This window comes from Macrobrachium rosenbergii, chromosome 3, assembly GCF_040412425.1.
Source record: "Macrobrachium rosenbergii isolate ZJJX-2024 chromosome 3, ASM4041242v1, whole genome shotgun sequence".
NCBI lineage: Eukaryota > Metazoa > Arthropoda > Malacostraca > Decapoda > Palaemonidae > Macrobrachium > Macrobrachium rosenbergii.
The window spans coordinates 33,377,419-33,391,498 of NC_089743.1; the positions used below are offsets into that span (position 1 = coordinate 33,377,419).

The 14,080-nt window shown below is 43.4% G+C and overlaps 1 protein-coding gene across 5 annotated transcripts in view; it reads left to right on the forward strand.

Moving 5' to 3' along the window:
* LOC136854168 (two pore channel protein 1-like) overlaps positions 1–14,080 on the forward strand; it is a 449,951-nt gene that overhangs the window by 330,297 nt on the left and 105,574 nt on the right. For all 5 annotated transcript variants that reach the window (XM_067130485.1, XM_067130449.1, XM_067130460.1 and 2 more), the window contains 2 exons: positions 674–804; positions 11,065–11,247. In XM_067130485.1, coding sequence (XP_066986586.1) covers positions 674–804; positions 11,065–11,247 — 314 coding nt within the window. The remainder of the gene's footprint in view (positions 1–673; positions 805–11,064; positions 11,248–14,080) is intronic.

A 14,080-nucleotide genomic window follows, 5' to 3' on the forward strand; every position in this document is an offset into this window, starting at 1 on the left:
TCCAAGAAGTGTCTTCCTGTTGTAAAGGACCGATGGTTTGCATATTGTGCAGAAACAAATGACTGAATTTTAAAGTAATGTGTATTTTTCCTAACTATACAAACCTGAGGTCCTTTACAAGTTATATGACCACCTCAGCCACCCCTCATTCTGCTTCCTGGGCCAAAAGGAAAAGTGGGTGCACTGTATCCTGACTGGGTGGGCGGGACCCCCACCCATAGTCAGTAGCTAACTACGTACTGTACCTCACCTTTTTTAAAGTTCAACAGTATTTTCCAGCTGCGCTGAAAGTAAATCCTTCTGTAAAGGACCTCAAGTATGTATAGTTAGGAAAAATACAAATTCCTTTAAAAATTTGTCATTTTTTGCACTGTCTAGCCTCTATTTAGCAGATATACAGCAATATTACTTTGTCCATAAGCTGTTTTTTTATTAAATGCCACTTTCAACCAAAATTAATTTTATTGGTAGTACCTTTTCTTCACAAAAAATGCTAACGCTTGTAGTATTGCAAATGGAGTCACTATCAAAGCATGTCCTGTGTGTATTTGTATGTTTAAGGAGATATTTTTGGTTTATTTGCAGTGTTTGTGAAGTGTTTGATAATAGTAAACCATGTTTCCAGTTTAGTTACTTTTGATCTAATACGTCATTCATTATTGTTTAATTGCAGACTGTTTCCTGGATTGTGATGTTTTTGGAGGCTATTGTTGTGATAGTGCGTAATGAAACGCATTTTCGTGTGACAAGATCTCTGCGCCCTATTTTCCTTGTTGACAGCAGATACATGGGAGGCGTTCGCAGGTATTGCAGTAGTTCTTTAATTTTTGTCCTCATTTGAGAGTTTGTCAGTAACTCCCATGTATCTAGTTTTAATTTATTTAGAATAGAAATTAAATAAAATCGTAAGATTATCAAGTTTTGGTGGAATCAATGTCCATCAATAAAATGGGATTAATATAAATGCATGTACTGTACATGTACATAGAGTGCTTTGTATATTTACTCGTGTTTCAGTCATAGATATATGATAGCCTAAAGCTCAGGTACTTTACAGAGGATTTCAGATGGTGTGAGGATTTTGTAAATGTGTGTGCCATACTGGATAAAAGACAATACTGATGTAATATATCTTATAAGCCCTGCACACACACACACACACACATACACATTTGCATGAAGATTTAGATGAAATTTTCATTAGATTGTTAATGTGGGTATACCAAAATGCAGTACAGAATAATTATTTGCTCACTATATAATCAGCAGACAAATGAACACATAATACACAAGTGCAGTGCATGAGTACTTTTATCATTTTTATGCCTAGAGGATTATTTTATTTGCTACTGAATTCATCAGCTTTCAAGACCTTCATTAAAATTTCCAATGAAATAATCAGGTTTTGATGTAGGGAAAACCTGTTTTTGTTAGCCACTGTGATATAATTGATTAATAAAATAAGCTCCGTTATGTGATGGGTAAGGAAAGCTTAGTCATTTCTGGGCTCGACCTGTGTCACCCGGTGAAATATCCTTTTAGTACATATTTCTAGGTATAAGTATTGCTAAATATACCAGAGAAAAAGCTAAACACAATGCCAGGGTTACGACCCCCGGATCGAACGCCATTATATGGTGTCGGTATACACAAAGGGTGTGTGGTGCCACTGCCACAGGCCTCCACCCTATAGAGTTCTCCAATTTCAAAACCCCGAAAAGTGAGGAGCCGTTACATACCTCACCCTCTTCACCCAGCCAACCACCACCTCAGCCGCCATCTTGTAAACATTCCAATTCAGCACGCTTCCAGACAACACCGTGTTTTTTCCTTGGTGCTGTGTTTCTTTGGATTTTGACTAATTCGTCATGTCATCTCTTCCTGAATTCCCAACTAAGTTGAGTACCATCTCCTTTTGGTTTTTTCTTTCAGAGGCATCTTATTTAACCTTTAATATATTGTTTACCAGGTAAATAACGCTACGCAGCCGGACGTGGCTGCGTCGGCCTCTGCCATGCTGGACCCTCAGTCTTCACATGTTTTTAGCATAAAGTTGCTGCTAGTTTTTATCCATACTCCTTCAATTGGAGTTTTATATATATAGAATCACCATTTCGTTGGTAGGAGGCTGGGAGCCCGTTTCATGACTGATCTAGGCTAGAGATGGAGGTTTTTCCCCCTCCCCTTTTCTGATCATAATTTCTCCCTTTTCCCTGGTCCCCTTCCTCTACCAGTGAGTTGGTACATTCTCCATGATGGTACTGTTATGCTCATGAACATTTCTGATGTGTACGATGTTGGATGACATGTACATTCTTGGATTAGTTTTATGTGTGATTCGACGTCAGGGTCGGCCATCTTGGATATCCCCCGCTTTCCGTATATCGGTGGTTGTTTGGCCTTCTCTGCCGCTGAGTCTTTTACGTATTTATAGTATATAATTCTATGTATATATATGTTTTTTATATTTCACACATCGTCTGGTTAACTTTTTATCTTAGTACTCTTGAAGTCAGGCAGTTTTATTCGATTAGGTATTTCTACCCTAGCCTACTCGGCCGTACAATGTCGGCTTCGGAGAGTTAGGCTGGACAGGATAGGCTCTTTTACACGATGCTTATGCTTCCTAGCTCTTCTGACCAGGCCGTTTTGAGGTTTTGGAGGGAGATGCTAGGTTGTTGAGGGAGTTCCCCATTCTCTCTTGGCCCACCTGACCATGCTGTCACGTTTTTGGAAGGTGAGGTTAGGCTAGTGAGGTAGTTGCTCTTCCCCCCCCCCCCCCTTTTAGCCCACCTGACCAGGCCGTGAAGTTTTTGGAGGGTGAGGTTAGAATAGTGAAGGGTCTCCTCAATTCATAGTCTTCCACCTGACCAGACTGTCGGTTTTGAAGGGTGTGGCTAGGCTTTGCGTGGTCCCCCCCCTTCCCCCCTGTTGCGCCTATTCTGGCCTTCCTGTCCAAGCCAAAAAGCTTTGGTTTTGGAGGTTGGACTGGGATCGAAGGTTGCACAGATCAATTCGTGTATGTAGCCTAGTCCTTCTTTACCTGATCAGTTAGCTTTTGGCGAGTGACCTAGACATCTCCCTACGTGAGGGACACCGATTGCTTACGTTCGGCACCCCGTGGGGAGTTTTCTTTCGGCTTCCAGAGGGTGTTACCCACCCGTCTGGTCACCGCCTGCCGGGTTTCCGCCACTCTGCTAACTTTTCCCCTTCTCGGCCAGTGTTTCGTTTGTTCGCTTTCCACAGTGTTAGCTGGAGCATCGAACACAGTCCCAGGGATGCTATCATGACTTTCGCTATGTTCGGTCTCCACCAGGTTAGTCAGATCTCTTGTTATCGTACACGTTACCACTCCGGTGGGTATGGTATTCGGTTAGTTGGCGTTTTCCACTATCTGGTTCCCGCCCTGCGCGTTGAGAGTTTAGCCATATGCGAAGACTCCTCTCCGCCTCTTCCGCCTCTTCCGCCGTTACCATAATGTGTGATATAACGAGATTTCCGTGGCAAATCAGGGCGGAGTACCATAACACCAGCGTATTTTAGAGTACTTAGGTTTACATAATTAGTAGTTGACCATTCCGTAGCATAACTTGTATCTTTTTTGCTGCCAGATTCTTTTCCAGCGGTGTTTTATCATATGATAAGCATGTTCCATCACCCATAATTTAGGTTAAGGTATCCTATTACCGCCGGACCTACTCCGGCGGGCCTTAACTCGACGTTACTCATGTATCGTGTATTAATTCTATACTGCTGGATTTAATTCCGGCGGGGTTTTGCCTGATGATAAGCATGTTCCATCATCCATAAAAACTCGACTTTACTCATGTATCATCTTTCCGCTTACAGATGGTACGCTGTCAGGAGCCTGGGTGCACAGCGGTTCTCCAACAACCCTGTGGCCATGAGGTGTGCCGTTCACACTCCGGCTGCTCGGTTTGCGTTGGGGACTCGGTCATCTGGCACCCAGATGGCTGTGAGATTTGCAACGCTCTGTACGAGCTAGTGGTGGATGAGTCGGTAAGCTTTAGAGACCGCTCACATTGACATATACGGCAGTTGGAGAATATTTTCAGTAAATCCTTCCCTTTCTTTCAGTCTGACCGTATTATCCGTGACTCTTCGCTGTCGACCCTGAAGGTCTGGGTCGGCGGGTTCGGGAGGAATGTTGCGTCGGGCAAGCCGTACGTCCTGTCAGAGGAGATATGCAATCTCCTCTACCCCAGAGCCCAGATCTCAGCTGCAGTGCCGGCGGAAGTAGCCGCCCCTATAATTGAACGGATCCGGGAGGAGACGCAACCCTCCCAAGAAGACAACCTGTGCGGAGAGGTGGCGGCCATCAATATCCACCTCGAACCAATGAGCGTCGATCCGGACCACCAGGTAGAAGGTAAGGTGGTAAGTGAGGCAGGGGGAGAGAGTGTTGTTAGTCCCCTTTTTGGTTCTCCTTCTTCCTCTTCTTCCTTTCAAGGGTTTCATAAATCAGCTATCCTTGAGGACAGGTCGAGGTCTGTTGTCCCCAAGGTGAAATCCTTGAAAAAGAAGGACTTACCTAAGTCCTGTAGACCTCAAAGGTCTAATCCGTCAGCTCCCTCAAGGTCGTCACTGGCTCTTAATCCAGTGGCGTCCTCTGGTAAGGCTAATCCCCAGCCCAAGGGGTCGAGATCCAGGACGTCTAAGGCTGATCCCCCACAGCCTATCTTTGACCCTGAGGCCTTTGCGGAACCTCTGATGTAGAAGTTAGATAAGAAGGTTGAGGCTAGGACTCCAGACCTTTCCTCCCAGCTCGCTTCGAGCTTACAGACCTCTGGTCAGTCTGTAAAGTCATTGGCAGAGAGGATGCAGACCCAGGAAAGCTTGCTCTCCAGGTTTATGCGCTCTGGAGTAGCAGGACAATCTTACGTTGTTCCAGATGCCTCCAGACTGCCCCCCTTTGATAAGGGAAACCCGTGGCAGCTGGCTCTTCATGCTCCTCTACACAATGATACCCTGACCATCGAGGGCTTGGGAACTCGTCGGTTGGAGGAACTGGAGTTCTTTCCACCCGACCTGGTGCCTCCCTACCCAGGCTATGCCAGGCTTACAGAGGAAGCCTGGATCAGATCAGACAAGGTCCCGAAGGAGACAGTTATCTTCCCCAGGGACCAAGCCCAATCCACCTTGATGCGCGCTCTCACTGAATGGGAGTGCGAAAATACCAAGCTTACCCCCTTTAAGGGGACTTTCACGATGTTCTCGGTAGGTGACTCCATCCCTACCCCCTGCACGACTAAGATCGCAGTGCTGACTAGTCAGGTGGGAATTGAGGGTAAGCCGCTGCCTCAACTCCGGGAGACAGATCCCACCTCTCGTCTTCCCGGAGATTCGAATTTTGGTCGGGAGCTCCGGCCATGTTCACGATGGGCAAACTCGACCCGAGTGCGCCTCCACTCTCTTTAGTGAACAGCTTCCCAAGATTCGGAGGCCCTTCTGAAGGCGGAGTTCGAGGCTAGATGCAGGTTGAGTTGCTCCCTGCATTCCATTACTATTACGGAGGTGACGGCGGTAACTTATGCTGAAGAACCTCTATTCCAGGTCCTGACCAAATCCCTGTTAGCGGCATTCCAAGCGGACCTGTATGACTTTGTAGTGGCGAGACTAAACTGCCGGAAACACATCTTTGCGGAGGACGCCACTATCAGACACGAGCCCAATAGACTCATGAAGAGTTCTATCTGGGGTCCTAACATCTTCCCGGAGGATGAGGTCAACAATGTTCTGGCGGAGGCAACCAGAGCAAATCAGAGCCTTCGCTCCCGCTGGGGTCTCCCCTTTAAAAGGAAGGCCACCGAGTCCGCCAGACCTCAAGCCAGGGATAGGAAAAGGTTCAGGAGGTACAGAAAACCCCAGACCCAAACTGTGCTTCAAGCTGTACGGGTCTCTCAGATCGGACAGCCTTCAACTTCCAAAGCCCAGCCTTAGCAACAGTTTGTTCTGATGCAGCCGGCTCAGCAAACCCTTGCTCCGCCAACCTTCGTGGCGTCCCCGGCTTTCAACGCTTCGTTTGAAAGCCAAGGGGCGTTTCGAGGCTTTAACAGGCATGCGAGGGGAAGCAGAGCTAGAGCCACCTTCAGAGGTAGGTCTGCATCACGACCTCTTTCACGGGGAAGAGGAGACCGAGGAGGTAGAGGAAGTAAGCCCTCTTCCGCTCAGTGAGTCTCCTCAGGTGGGCTGGAGGTTACATCTCTTCCGGGACCGTTGGACCTTCAGTCCGTGGGCCCACAGCATAGTTTCAAAGGGTCTGGGATGGAGCTGGAGCAGAGGGCCTCCTCCGCCAGTCAGGTTCCATCAGTCTCCATCCAAAGCCCTCCTGGACTTTGTAGAAGACCTTCTCCAAAAGAGGGCAATAAAGAGAGTGAGACACCTGAAATTTCAAGGCCGGCTTTTCAGTGTTCCGAAGAAAGACTCAATCCAGCAAAGAGTAATTCTAGACTTGTCTCATCTCAATTTATACATTCAATGCGACAAGTTTCGCATGCTTACAATCTCGCAGGTGCGGACCCTACTTCCCCGTGGGGCCGTCACCACCTCTATAGATCTTTCAGACGCTTATTATCACGTCCCGATTGCAAGAAACTTCTCTCCTTACCTAGGATTCAGACTAGGGAAACAAGCATACTCATTCAGGGTCATGCCATTCGGGCTCAACATAGCGCCCAGAATTTTCACCAAACTGGCAGAAACAGTAGTCCAACAACTACGGGCCCAAGTGATTATGTTAGCCGCATACCTGGACGATTGGATAATTTGGGCATCCAACGCCAAGGAATGTCGAAAGCAACATCCATAGTGATCAGCTTCCTGGAATCCTTAGGTTTTCAAATAAACAGGAAGAAATCCCGCCTAGTTCCGGAGGCTCAGTTTCAGTGGTTAGGAATCCAGTGGGATCTGGACACTCACAAACTGTCACTTCCGCCAGCCAAGAGGAGGGAAATAGCCAAAGCTACCAGGCAGTTCCTCAAAAACAAAAAAACCTCTCGTCGTACCCAGGAAAGAGTCCTGGGTTCTCTTCAGTTCGCGTCAGTAACAGATTTGCTGCTGAAAGCCAAACTGAAGGATACAAACAGAGTATGGCGGAGACGAGCCAACAGCAGATACAGAGACAAGATGTCTCTAATTCCGCCGGAGTTGAGGAAGAGGCTTCGACCATGGTCAACAGTCAAGAGTTTGTCAAGGTCAGTGCCTCTCCAATTTCCCCCTCCATCATTAGTGATCCATACGGATGCTTCCTTGAGCGGGTGGGGAGGATATTCCCAACACAAGAAAGTTCAAGGAACATGGTCAACTATGTTCCGCCAGTTCCATATCAACATTCTAGAAGCAATGGCAGTATTTCTAACTCTAAAGAAACTACGTCCAACCAGGCAGATTCATATCAGACTGGTACTGGACAGTGCAGTAGTTGTATATTGCATAAACAGAGGGGGCTCCAAGTCGAGCCAGATCAATCAGGTAATGATCGCAATTTTCTCTCTGGCAAGGAAACATCGTTGGCACCTGTCAGCTACTCATCTGGCAGGTGTCCGGAATGTCATTGCAGATTCACTGTCCAGGACAACTCCGCTGGAATCGGAATGGTCATTGGACAAAGCATCATTCGAGTGGATTTGTCTTCAGGTACCAGGTCTCCAGGTGGACCTGTTTGCCACAGAGAGCAACCACAAGCTTCCGTGTTATGTTGCTCCCAATCTAGACCCTCTAGCTCACTCCACAGGTGCGATGTCAATAGACTGGAACAGGTGGCAAAGGATCTATCTGTTTCCACCAATAAACCTATTGATGATAGTTTTACACAAACTCAGATCATTCAAAGGTCAAGTAGCACTTGTGGCACCCAGCTGGCTGAAGAGCAATTGGTTTCCTCTACTTCTAGAGTTGAAACTCTGGCGCATACAAATCCCCAGTCCCAAGGTTGACACAAATAGTACAAACTCGGACTGTGTCAGCTTCCTCAAGAATTTTGAATGCCCTAGCTTTATGGACTTCATGAAGTTTGCAGCTCAGAAAGACGCTAACATTGATCCTATTAATACACTGTTCATAGAATCAGACAAGAGGGAATCTACCCTCAGACAATATGACTCAGCAGTTAAAAAGTTAGCATTATTTCTGAGGGAATCTGAAGCTCAGGAAATGACCACAACCTTGCAATCTCTTTTTTCAGATCATTATTTGAGAAAGGACTGGCCTCTAGTACTATTACTACAGCAAAATCTGCTTTAAGAAAAATATTTTTACATGGCTTCAATATTAACCTTACAGACTCATATTTTTCGTCAATTCCTAAAGCATACGCTTGTCTTAGACCAGCAACCCATCCCCACACGGTTTCCTGGTTCTTAAATGACGTACTTAAATTAGCATCAGACTGATAATGAACTGTGTTCATACTCGAGTCTGTTAAGGAAAATGTTATTTTTAATTAGCCTAGCCTCAGGTGCCAGAATTTCTGAACTGTCTGCTCTCTCTAGAGAACCGAACCATGTTGATTTCCTCCCGTCAGGTGAAGTTCTGTTGTCTCCGGATCTCAAGTTTCTAGCTAAGAATGAAGATCCACAAAATAGATGGTCCCCTTGGAAGGTTATCCCCCTTCCACAGGATCTGTCCTTATGCCCAGTCAACACTTTAAAAGCTTATTTAAATAGAACTTCTAATATAATGTCTGGCCCTCTTTTTGTTAGGGAAAATGGAGGAACCATTTCTTTAAAAGCCATCAGGCAACAAATACTATATTTCATAAAGCAAGCAAACCCGGATTCAGTACCTAGGGTACATGATATTCAAGCAGTGGCCACCTCCACTAATTATTTCCATAATATGAAATTTGATGACCTTAAAAAGTATACGGGCTGGAAATCACCAACAGTGTTCAAACGCCACTATCTTAAATCTCTAGAGGATCTTAAATGCTCCACAGTGGCTGCAGGAAGTGTTGTTCCTCCTGCCCTAGACTAGCTTATGTAACCTTAGTTTATCCTGTCCTTTATTCCTCTCTCGCCTGCCTGCCTCGTTTACTCGCCATGCCTTCTACCTTTAGGTCAGGCCTGCTTCACAGCCTGACTCTGACCGTTTGCATATTTTGTTGTACCCCTTTTTGGTAGCCTTAAGTGTCTTGGTGTAATTAATTCTGTCTGTGTGCCCTATATTGTTAATCATGTTTTATTATTAATGCTTTGGGTTATTAAAACACAGTAATTTTCTTATAGTTTTATTTAGCTCCATTAAGGTAATTCTTAGAGGGCTCCACCAAGCTTTTGATCCTATTAATACACTGTTCATAGAATCAGACAAGAGGGAATCTACCCTCAGACAATATGACTCAGCTGTTAAAAAGTTAGCATTATTTCTGAGGGAATCTGAAACTCAGAAATGACCACAACCTTGCAATCTCTTTTTTCAGATCATTATTTGAAAGGACTGGCCTCTAGTACTATTACTACAGCAAAATCTGCTTTAAGAAAAATATTTTTACATGGCTTCAATATTAACCTTACAGACTCATATTTTTCGTCAATTCCTAAAGCATGCGAGCTGTCTTAGACCAGCAACCCATCCCCACACACGGTTTCCTGGTTCTTAAATAGCGTACTTAAATTAGCATCAGACTGATAATGAACTGTGTTCATACTGGGTCTGTTAAGGAAAATGTTATTTTTAATTAGCCTAGCCTCAGGTGCCAGAATTTCAGAACTGTCTGCTCTCTCTAGAGAACCGAACCATGTTGATTTCTCCCGTCAGGTGAAGTTCTGTTGTCTCCGGATCTCAAGTTTCTAGCTAAGAATGAAGATCCACAAAATAGATGGTCCCCTTGAAGGTTATCCCCTTCCACAGGATCTGTCCTTATGCCCAGTCAACACTTTAAAAGCTTATTTAAATAGAACTTCTAATATAATGTCTGGCCCTCTTTTTGTTAGGGAAAATGGAGGAACCATTTCTTTAAAGCCATCAGGCAACAAATACTATATTTCATAAAGCAAGCAAACCCAGTTCAGTACCTAGGGTTTTGATATTCGAGCAGTGGCCACCTCCACTAATTATTTCCATAATATGAAATTTGATGACCTTAAAAGTATACGGGCTGGAAATCACCAACAGTGTTCAAACGCCACTATCTTAAATCTCTAGAGGATCTTAAATGCTCCACAGTGGCTGCAGGAAGTGTTGTTCCTCCTGCCCTAGACTAGCTTATGTAACCTTAGTTTATCCTGTCCTTTATTCCTCTCTGCCTGCCTGCCTCGTTTTACTCGCCATGCCTTCTACCTTTAGGTCAGGCCTGCTTCACAGCCTGACTCCTGACCGTTTTGCATATTTTGTTGTACCCCTTTTTTGTTAGCCTTAAGTGTCTTGGTGTAATTAATTCTGTCTGTGTGCCCTATATTGTTAATCATGTTTTATTATTAATGCTTTGGGTTATTAAAACACAGTAATTTTCTTATAGTTTTATTTAGCTCCATTAAGGTAATTCTTAGAGGGCTCCACCAAGCTTTTGTATGGCTGATTCTCTGTTATAATTTCACCGGGTGACACAGGTCGAGCCAGAAAAGGGATTTTGACAAAGGAAAAATATATTTCTGGAGGAAGACCTGTGTCACCCGGTGACCCATCCCTGTATTTCCTTTCCCCCCCTGAGTGGCATACCAAGCTTGGGGAGTGCTAACTTGGGATGTTTACAAGATGGCGGCTGAGGTGGTGGTTGGCTGGGTGAAGAGGGTGAGGTATGTAACGGCTCCTCACTTTTTGGGGTTTTGAGATTGGAGAACTCTATAGGGCGGAGGCAAGTGGCAGTGGCACCACTCACCCTTTGTGTATACCAACACCATATAATGGCGTTCGATCCGGGGGTCGTAACCCTGGCATTGTGTTTAGCTTTTTCTCTGGTACATTTAGCAATACTTATACCTAGAAATATGTGCTAAAAGGATATTTCACCAGGTGACAGGTCTTCCCCCAGAAATAGATTTTTCCTTTGTCAGAATCCCTTTTTTATTATGCATTCATTGTAAATTACATTTTTTTTTTAAACAGGTTCCTGCGCCAGATTTTACAGTCAGTGCCACCTATTTTAGAAGTTCTAGGCATCCTCCTATTTATCTTAATAATATTTACAACCTTGGGGTTCTATTTCTTCAGTCCAAACAAGGAAGATCCTTACTTCTCAACTTTCCTCCAAGGATTTGTTTCCTTGTATGTTTTGCTCACCACAGCAAAGTAAGTGTATGCTAAGTAATTCCACTGTATCTTATTAACAGTTTCCACTTCCTTGAGATTGCAAGTGAAATTCCACATTGTCAGTATTTCTCTTGTATTTTAGATAAATAGCAAAATTTATAGAAGTTTATGTTAATTTTGAAAATGATGCACCAACATTTAAATTGATAACAGTCAGTCCATAAAATGTTAACTTCCAAATGTTAGATTAGGTGACTTGACTTTGAAATGCTGGTATCTTCTATCATTATACTTTACATCTCATAACAGTTTCCATTACTTCCATTTTACATTATTTGAGATGAACCTTACCTAGTTTTAAAGATAGCTTATATCGCCACGCCGATAGGTGATTCAGCACTCAAACAAAAGACTGAATGGCTGCCTGGATGACTGTCTAGTACACCTGTTATCCACCGGGTATGTTTCAAACGTTTTAGCTCTTGTCTTAATTCTCCTTGCCGCTATTGTGTATAGGCACTTGGTACAGTATTTCATGGCTGTTTGCTGCTATTGCAGTACTGTACATTTATTTCCGAGGATGCCTCCACTGGAATCAAGGCTAAAAACATCAGGTTCTGTAGGAATGATTGCTGTTATAGCAGGATGTTGGTTTTTTTAGGAGATGCACACTGTTTGTGCTGGTTGCAATGTTATAAAGTGTGACCTTGAGAATAGGTGTGAGGAAATAGGGATTTTCCAAGGACTTTCTGCTTAAGTTTGTTGGTACAGGCAGTCCCCGGTTTACGATGGGGTTTCCGTTCTTACACCGCGTCGTAAGCCGAAAATCATCGTAAACTGAAAAATCATCAAAAATCCTAAGAAAACCTTACTTTTAGTGCTCTGGGTGTATTGAAAACGATGTAAACTGCATTTTTATTGAGTTTTAATAAAAAAAACTCAAAATTTTGATTATTCTGCCGTTTTGGAGCCATATTTCTTCCATTGGATCGGCGTACGACGCGTCATAACCCTGGAACATGTCGTAAAACAGGAAATAATTTCTGATGAATATATTTGAAAAGTGTTGTAACCTCGGAATGTCATAAGCCGGACCTGTCGTAACCCGGGGACTGCCTGTGTAGTAAGAGAAGGGAAACAGATAGATTGCGAAAGCAATTACAGGAAGTCACCAATTAACAACAGTCTCGACCTATGCCATTCCAGTCATATGACACTAATAAAAAATATTCATTAAAAATCTGGTTCTGACATACTGTACACCAAAATTCCGAAGTTACGCAGCATTGGGCTGGGTACTAGTTTTTGCTATTGTTTCTCTCTCTCTCTCTCTCTCTCTCTCTCTCTCTCTCTCTCTCTCTCTCTCTCTCTCTCTCTCTCTCCAGTGATTTTTTCATAGAGCAATATTCACTAATTGCTGTTTTTTCGTTATTTTCATGACTAAATACATTTTTTATGGTAGAAAAATTATTTACTAATTTTCATTTATATGGTAGAAAAATTATTTATTGATTTTCAAAGCTTAATATTAATGTAAATACAGTAAAACATCAATAAAATGTTTAAAGTAAAATCCCTCAATATTGATCTATTATCATCATAATATGTACTGTATTAAAAAAAGCCCGTCCCGATGTTTGTAGTTGTTTTGCCAACATAAACATAACTCAGTTCACCCTACCCCCCTCTCTCTCTCTCTCTCTCTCTCTCTCTCTCTCTCTCTCTCTCTCTCTCTCTCTCTCTCTCTCTCTCTCTCTCTCTCTCTCCATGATGACATGCAATTGGCTGGAAGGGTTGGAAGTAGCTAATCACACAGCTTGTAGCTCAGATCCTTTGTGTATGTATTGTCACTGAAATAAGAGAGAGAGAGAGAGAGATTTTTTATGCATATGTAACATGTATGTTTATTTGTTTTGTATAGTTTTATAGATAACTGTGACATTACTTTGTCATTTATTTTTTCATATTTTCCATGCTACAATTGCAATTTTTTGCCTTTCAATAGGTAATTTATGTGGGTACTCTATACAGTACCCGTATGATTTATGTAATCTTAAACTTATTATTATTTCTTATAATGCACAGCCCCCTCGATGTGAGACCACCTTTATGTGGTGAAGGGGTCTTGAACCTCAGGAATTTGTTCCCGGGTTTGAGTCCAAGATTCTCATATATTATTGTATATTCCTTTGGAGTAATTTTGTGGATTTTTCCACTTTTTGTAAAATTTATTGAACCTGTTAAATAGGAAAAGATATCATAGCTGGGATTGGGTGTATATCCGAAGCTAAATAGTGGGAACTGTGGTAGGATCATCAACTACCCGGTAATGTTCGGGCCTGAAAGATATCAGATTGATAGCTCAAGGGCAGAACTGTTCTTTAGGGCTAGGCCATGGATTCTAGGGGGTTCTGGTTCTGGGGATAGGACTCTCGGCATTTTATTTGGTTTGCCCATAATATGATTAGGGTGGGGATGATTGTATTCTTGTAATACCCTCAGTCCTAGCAAGCAGGTTTGGCTTACACTTGGGCCACTCTAATCATGTTGTGCCATCCCGTGTGGGGTAGGGTAGTGATGCCGGACATTTGGGAGTCGGTTCTCACATGCCATTGGTGGAAGAATAAACTCCATGAAAGGCTAATGATATCTTTTTAAGGTTTTCAGGTTTAATTTTCTTTTTTTTTACTTAATCTTTATGAGTAGTACCTATAAAGATTCAAGTACCCGTGGGCCCTTTGGTGGTCCCGTCTCGGCACAGTTGACGACTGCTGGAACCTCCTCTGACAATCTTTGTTTGGAAAAATCCAAGACATCTTCTAGTGTAATTACACTGAAATGAAACCCTAAGCTCCAGTGGAAAGCAAAGGGA